The sequence below is a fragment of the Pan troglodytes genome, chromosome 13 (assembly GCF_028858775.2).
Source record: "Pan troglodytes isolate AG18354 chromosome 13, NHGRI_mPanTro3-v2.0_pri, whole genome shotgun sequence".
In the NCBI taxonomy this organism is placed as follows: domain Eukaryota; kingdom Metazoa; phylum Chordata; class Mammalia; order Primates; family Hominidae; genus Pan; species Pan troglodytes.
The window spans coordinates 140,301,679-140,308,683 of NC_072411.2; the positions used below are offsets into that span (position 1 = coordinate 140,301,679).

A 7,005-nucleotide genomic window follows, 5' to 3' on the forward strand; every position below is an offset into this window, starting at 1 on the left:
CAGCAAGGGAACCAGCTTTGGGGCCCGCAGAGCTGCATTAGGGGCCGGTGACCTCCAGGCCTCAAGCCCTTCCCAGCTCCTCCCCTGCTGCAGGAGGGGCCGCGGCGTGACCCAGCGGTGTGCCGCAGGCTCTCCCATCAACCAGGCGGGGGCGGGTCACACTGACTCCCCAGAGAAGGTCCAGTGGGGCCCCCGAGGTGTTCTGGGGCAGGGTGGGCTGGGGTCAGCTCCCAGCTCGCAGATCGTTCAGGAGATCAGCTCTGTCCCCAGGGCCGGATCCCCGAGGCTCTGGGTCTCTGCTCCCCAGCCCTTGCCCTTTCTGCAACACCCTCCTTCTTCTTGGCAGCCATGTCCCTCAGCCCGGCCTGGCCTGGCCATCCTGACCAGCCTCTTCCCAGGGAGCAGATGACCAGCCCGGCCCCTCCGAGGATCATCACCAGTGCCACGGCTGACCCCGAGGTTCGTCCTCCACCCCTGCATTCCTGTCTCCCGGGGCCCCCAGCCAGCCTGCATTCCCATCCTCTTAGGGGCCCAGGGAAGCCCCCAGCACAGCCAGGCCTTTCCTGAAGGGTGGATGCCAGGCTGCCTGCGTCACTCCGCTGCTCTCAAGAACACCCTGAGTTCTGAGGAGACAGGAATGTCAGGGCGACGGCAGCTGTCCCCCCACCACAGAAACACGGGGACCCTTCTCTGTCATTCCAGAGGGCTGCAGTGGCCCAAGCCCCTCTCCCTGACCTCTGAGCTCAGGGGTGCTCCGTGCCCGCTTGGAGTGCGGAGATCGCAGCAGCCATCCATGGGCAGGGCCCCGCTGCCACCGTCCTCCTCCTCAGGGCCTCGGCCAGCCCAGACCAGCAGAAGGGTCCTGCTCCCCCTTACTCTCCCTTTCCTGGGCGCCGGGCCCTTAGAAAGCCAGCCCAGACTTTCCCTGCGTGGTACTGCAGATTCTCAACCATTGAGGTGTTCGGTGGGAGTCTGGGAAATGCCACGTGGCGCTGCTGCCCGTCGTGGAGAGCTGGAGCGTGCACGGCACATTGAAGGCTCTGACAAGCCCTCTGCGGCACAGGATTGGCTGCCAGGCTTTGTCTATGTAGCTGTGCCCAGAGCAAGTTTGCCCAGGGACACGGTGTGCTCCGCGAGCATCTGCTGGGCTTGCATAGGGGACGGGGAGGGACCTCTGGTTTCATTTCTCTGCCAACAATCCCCTCACACACATCTTACCCCGCCCCCCTCCAGTCCCTCCCCTCTGAGGCCTCACTCTTAAGCTGGGGATGAGGGGGTGGGGTGCTGTCCGTGGCCCCCACTGTCCCTCCTCTCAGGGCGCCCTATTAGCGTGCCCTGGGAGGAGCCAACCCCCCACGCCCTCTCGGATCTTCCCTCCACTCAGGGCCTGGGTCCCCTTCGGGCCTGTGTGACCCACCCCCTTCTGCACAGGGGACAGAGACGGCCCTGGCGGGGGACACCTCAGATGGCCTGGCCGCACTACAGCTGGATGGGCTGCCCTCAGGCGACATCGACGGGCTGGTGCCCACGCGGGATGAGCGCGGCCAGCCCATCCCCGAGTGGAAGCGGCAGGTGATGGTGCGGAAGCTGCAGGCGCGCCTGGGCGCAGAGAGCTCCGCAGAGGCCCAGGTAGGCCCCGGGGAGGGGCGGGACCAGTGGGCGGGGCGGGGCCTTTTCCAGGTAGGTGGAAGTGGAAGTCAGGGCGCCCGAAGCCCAGAACTGAATCCAAGACCCAGGGGCCCCTCTCCTCTGTGGCCTCAGCTGCTGCTTCCGCCGGAGGATGAAGTGAACCTGACCAGAGGACTCTGAGCAGAGCCCCTTCACCTGCTCTGGAGGCATGGGTCCCACGTATCCTTCCACTTGGCGGATTTGTGGCACATGCCTGCCTGTGCCAAGCGTTGTTCTAGGCCTTCCTGGGCGCAGCGTCTAGCAGGAAGACGGTGGCCCATGGGCAGGTGCCGGCAGGTGTGTGGGGTGCGATTCCCACTGCTGTGGAGAAAGCAAAGCAGTTGGGGGACTATGATATATGGGTGCTTAGGGGGCCCCCTCTGGGGACGTGGCCTCGAGCAGGGGCCAGAGGGAAGAGAGGGGGAGCCCTGTGGGAATTTGGGGCAAGCACCTCCTAGGCAGAGGGAACAGCCAGTGCAAGGGTCCTGAGGCCCGGCTGGCCGGGGGAAGAGCAGGAGGAGGCGCCCTGGCGTGGAGTGGGCGCCTGAGGTTGGAGAGGAACCTGGCTGGGATTATTGCACCTCTGTGAGGCGGTGGGGAGCCACTGAGAATCTGAGCAGAGAAGGGCTGTGATGTGCCTTGGATTTTAACAGGCTCCCCCGGCTGCTGTGCAGACAGGAGTTCAGGAATTATGCCCTCAGAGGCCTACGATTTTGTCAGGATGATTGAGTTCTGCACCCCTGGTCCAGCGCTGTGTCCAGCGCAATCCCGCCAGCCACATGCAGCCACTGAAATTCATTACAATTTAAGGAAAGTAAAAGTCCTGCTCCTCCGTCGCACCAGCCACCTGTCGTTTCTGTAGCCACAGGTGGCTCCTGGCTGCTGGAATACAGCCTGTCTCCATCGTCTCAGGACTGTGGGACAGCCCTGTCTGAGGGCCCAGCCTGTCCTTGCCTGTTGGGCTGGGAGCCGTAGGGGCTGAAAGCCACAGGGTTGAGAGCAGAGCAAGACGGGCAGAGCAGGTCAGGGGCTTCTGCCCTAGCTGGGAAGCCCTTTAAAGTCTTACCTTGGGGCAGGACCAGAGGCTCTGCAGAGATACTGAGAACTCAGGGACTTGGAAGCTAGGTGGGCTGATGGTGGGTGGGTGGGCTCACCCTGCTCACCCTGCCCTTCCTGTGCCCAGGACAATGGTGGGAGCTCAGGCCCCACGGAGCAGGCGGCCTGGAGGTACTCACAGACTCATCAGGCCATCCTGGGGCCCTTTGGGGAGCTGCTGACAGAGGACGACCTTGTCTACCTGGAGAAGCAGATTGCAGACCTGCAGCTTCGGCGCCGCTGTCAGGAGTATGAGAGTGAGCTGGGCCGGTTGGCGGCTGAGCTGCAGGCCCTGCTGCCCGAGCCCCTTGTCAGCATCACGGTCAACAGCCACTTCCTGCCCCGGGCGCCTGATCTGGAGGTTGAGGAGGCCTCAACCCCAGCAGCTGAGCCCGCAGGGTCTGCGGAGGCCTCAGAGGTGGCCCCCGGGGGGCAGCCCCTGCCCTTCTGGTGCAGCCACATCTCCCGCCTGGTACGCAGCCTGTCCCTGCTGCTGAAGGGCGTGCATGGGCTAGTACAGGGGGATGAGAAGCCATCCACCCGGCCCCTGCAGGACACCTGCAGGGAGGCCTCGGCCAGCCCCCCTCGGAGCGAGGCCCAGCGCCAGATCCAGGAGTGGGGGGTGTCTGTGCAGACGCTGCGGGGCAACTTCGAGTCGGCCTCTGGCCCACTCTGTGGCTTCAACCCTGGCCCCTGCGAGCCGGGGGCCCAGCGCAGGCAGTGCCTGAGTGGCTGCTGGCCGGCCCTGCCTAAGCCCCGCAGTGGCCTGGCTTCAGGGGAGCCCAGGCCTGGCGACACAGAGGAGGCCAGCGACTCCGGCATCAGCTGCGAGGAGGTGCCATCGGAGGCGGGTGCCGCAGCCGGCCCGGACCTGGCCAGTCTGCGCAAGGAGCGCATCATCATGCTCTTCCTCAGCCACTGGAGGAGATCGGCCTACACGCCGGCCCTCAAGACAGCGGCCTGCAGGACCCTAGGAGCCCGCCACGCAGGGTTGCGGGGCCAGGAGGCCGCCAGGAGCCCTGGGCCACCCTCCTCGCCCAGCGAGGGCCCCCGGCTGGGCCACCTGTGGCAGCAGCGCAGCACCATCACCCACCTGCTGGGCAACTGGAAGGCCATCATGGCTCACGTGCCCACCCGGCAGCTGCGGCGGCTGAGCCGGCGGCCCCGCGGGGCCTTGTCCCCCGAGCAGTTCCTGCCCCATGTGGACGGGGCTCCCGTGCCCTACAGCAGCCTCTCACTGGATCTCTTCATGCTGGGTTACTTCCAGCTGCTGGAGTGCGACCTGCCGGCGGAGGAGCGGAAGCTGCGCCACCTGCTGTGCTTCGAGGTCTTCGAGCACCTGGGCACCCACGGCTGGGAGGCTGTGCGCGCCTTCCACAAGGCCGTGACAGACGAGGTGGCCGCCGGCCGCCGGGCCTGGACCGACGGCTTCGAGGACATCAAAGCCCGCTTCTTTGGCTCCAGCCAGCGTCCCGCCTGGGATACGGAGCCTGGCCGCAAGTCAGGCCTGACCCCGCTCGGGCCCCTGCCTCACGCCGCCGTCCCCTGCAGCGGCCCTGAGCCCACAGCACAGCGGCTGGGGTCCCGCTCCCAGCAGGGCAGCTTCAACAGTGAGGACATCTGCGGCTACATCAACCGGAGCTTTGCCTTCTGGAAGGAGAAGGAAGCTGAGATGTTCAACTTTGGAGAATGACCCTACTGGCAGCCTGCTTTCCAGAATGTGGTTTGGGGGTGACTTGGGGTTTCTCTTTTCTTTTCCTTGCTCACACCCTTGGTGGCCGGGTGAGCCAGGCAAGGCTGCCTCCAGTCCTACCGGTTATCGGAGGCTGCGGGACTGTTCTGTTGTGGCATGGTTCTCCTCCGAGCCGGGACTCAGACTCCTTCTCACCACTGCACCCAGGAAGCCCCTTGGCAGGCCCTGAAGTGAGGCAATGGGCCACCGCAGTCCAGGGCACCTCTGCCCAGCCGGCCCCCAAGACCTGGGATGCTGCCTGTTTCTCACTTGTCCTTCCCCAGTGTCACCAGTTACCTTGGCGTCCTGTCCCTCAGTTTCTGTGGTGCTGGTGGCCTCGGCCACATCCATCTTTCATGTGAGTCTGAGGTGGCCCCAGGCCCTCCTCCTGCCCCTGTTTCTCCTGCTGACCTTGGGCCACACCCCTTCACCTCCCATCTGTGAATTTGGGGGAGCTGGAGTGATTCCGAGGACAGATTCCATGGGCAGGAGGCCTTCCTGCCAGGCCATCCCTGCTGGTCACACACCGATGCCCGCCAGGCCAGTGCCCCAGCCCAGGGTGCTCCAGAGGCCCTGCTCCCTCAAAGGAGGCTCCCCATGGGGCCCCTGTCCTCCAGCCTGACCAGCCCCGGCCTAGTCGTGGGCCCCAGCAAGGCCGGAGAGCAGGGACGTGGGAGTAGCAGTGGCTGAGAGAGTCCTCCAGGCAGGGTGGCTGGTGCCCACTCTCAAAGGCTGCTGCACACAGAGGAGAATGCCGGCAGGGGTGGGCAGCAGCCAGACCTCGGTGGGGCGTGGATACTCCGTGAGGGCACCTGGGTGTCACCCACAGTGCACCTCTTCACAGGGGCCTGGGTACTAGAGGGAGGGATACAGGAAGGGAGATGGATTCCATCCTCGGGGGCTCTGGGTGCTGCGGAGTATCCCTGGGCATGGTGCTGGGCACGGCTGGCATAGGGTGTGGCTTGTCCCCAGCTTCTGATGGCAGCCAGGAGAATGGGTCATCACCCAGGCTCTGGGGCTGAGGAGGGCTGGGCCCAAGCCCACAGGGACTTTGGAGGTGGGGCTCTGCAGCTGTGAGATGGCCCAGCAGGGAGTGGCAGGGAGGGGAGGCTTCAGGAATATTCCTCCTGGTATCCAGGCCCCCTGGGACAGAGGAGGGTGCAGTCAGGCGACAGGCTTATCAGGACTCCCTGCCTCAATCCCTGGGGATTGTCCAGGCAAAACCTGGAGGGCAGCGGGCAAGCTGTTGGATGGAACAGAGAGACCCTCGCAGCTGACTAGGGCCCAAGGGGATGGACACTCAAGAAGATGTAAAATTGGGAGGGGTGGTATTGGCCATTGGGGCAGGCAGGGCCGGGAAGGGAAGTAGCACCGGCCGCAGCCCCAAGCCAGTGGCTTTTCCACAAGGGCCTACTCTGCAGCCGGCCCGCTCCAGCTTCCTCCACTGCTGAAGACCCTGCTGTAGAGCCGAAGCGGAACATGTGTTTGCTAAATAAAGATTCCCATTCCTAGTGCACCCCCTCTCTTGCGCTTGTTGTTCACCCATCCCTGAGAGCCGCCTACGCCCTCACAGAGCCTGGTACCAAACCCGAGTCCTCAGCTCAGCTCTGCCGAAATACCAGGGCCATTGTCCTTAGTCCCTCAGAGCCTCTGGTTTCTCATTTGCAGCTTGGGATGCATGCGGACCTCATGCTCCTGGGATTGTGGTGAAGGAGGATGCAGGTCCCACATGGGAGGGGCCTCTGTGCTGGGGAATCAGCATCGTCTCAGACACTCACCAACGTGCAGCCAGCATTTCAGAGTTCCTTCTCTTTGTTTTTTTCTTCCCTTTTTTCCTTTCTTTCTTCCTTTCTTTCCTTCCTTTTCTTTTCTTTCTTTCTCTTTCTCTTTCTTTTCTTTTCTGTAGATTCAGTGGCTGAATCTACAGGTGTCAGCCACCATGCCCAGCTAATTTCTTTTTATTTTTTGTAGGGACAAAGTCTTGCTATGTTGCCCAGGCTGGTCTTGAACTCCTGGGCTCAAGCAGTCTGCGCGCCTCAGCCTCTCAAAGTGCTGGGATTACAGGTGTTTCTGAGCTGCTTCTAACGAGCAGGGCACTGGGAGCAGCCAGGAGCATCCTGAACACTGCCTCTCAGTCAGTGGGGCCCTGGCTCTTGGCCACAACACACGCCCAGTGGAGACAGAGGAGGGCTGCTCCACCCAGTGCGGTCATACCCAGGGCTGGCAGAGGGCAAGGGGCAGCAGGTGGGTCTAGGGAGAGCCCTTGGCTGGGGGCATCAGAAGGTTTGGGCGCTGCAGTGTCTCCTGAGATCCCCTCATGCACCAGCTGCTGGCAATGTTGCTCTGAGGGCCCTGACAGAGGAGGGGCTGGAAGCAGGGGCAGCAGGCCTCAGGTCACTCCCTGGCCGAGGGTGCTCAAGAGAGAGCACTGGGCAGGGAGTCGGCCCTCCTGGCTCCGGCTGTCCCTGCCCACTCGCTATGCCCTTGGGCAAGTCCTCCATAGCCTCCAG

General features: G+C 63.8%; 1 protein-coding gene across 1 annotated transcript in view; it reads left to right on the plus strand.

Moving 5' to 3' along the window:
- Nucleotides 1-6,011, plus strand: part of ESPNL (espin like) — a 33,355-nt gene extending 27,344 nt beyond the window's left edge. The window contains exons 7-9 of the mRNA XM_016950815.4: nucleotides 347-459; nucleotides 1,432-1,629; nucleotides 2,852-6,011. Of these exons, the coding sequence (XP_016806304.2) occupies nucleotides 347-459; nucleotides 1,432-1,629; nucleotides 2,852-4,456 (1,916 nt within the window). The 3' untranslated portion in view covers nucleotides 4,457-6,011. The remainder of the gene's footprint in view (nucleotides 1-346; nucleotides 460-1,431; nucleotides 1,630-2,851) is intronic.
- The last annotated feature ends 994 nt before the right edge of the window (nucleotides 6,012-7,005 follow it).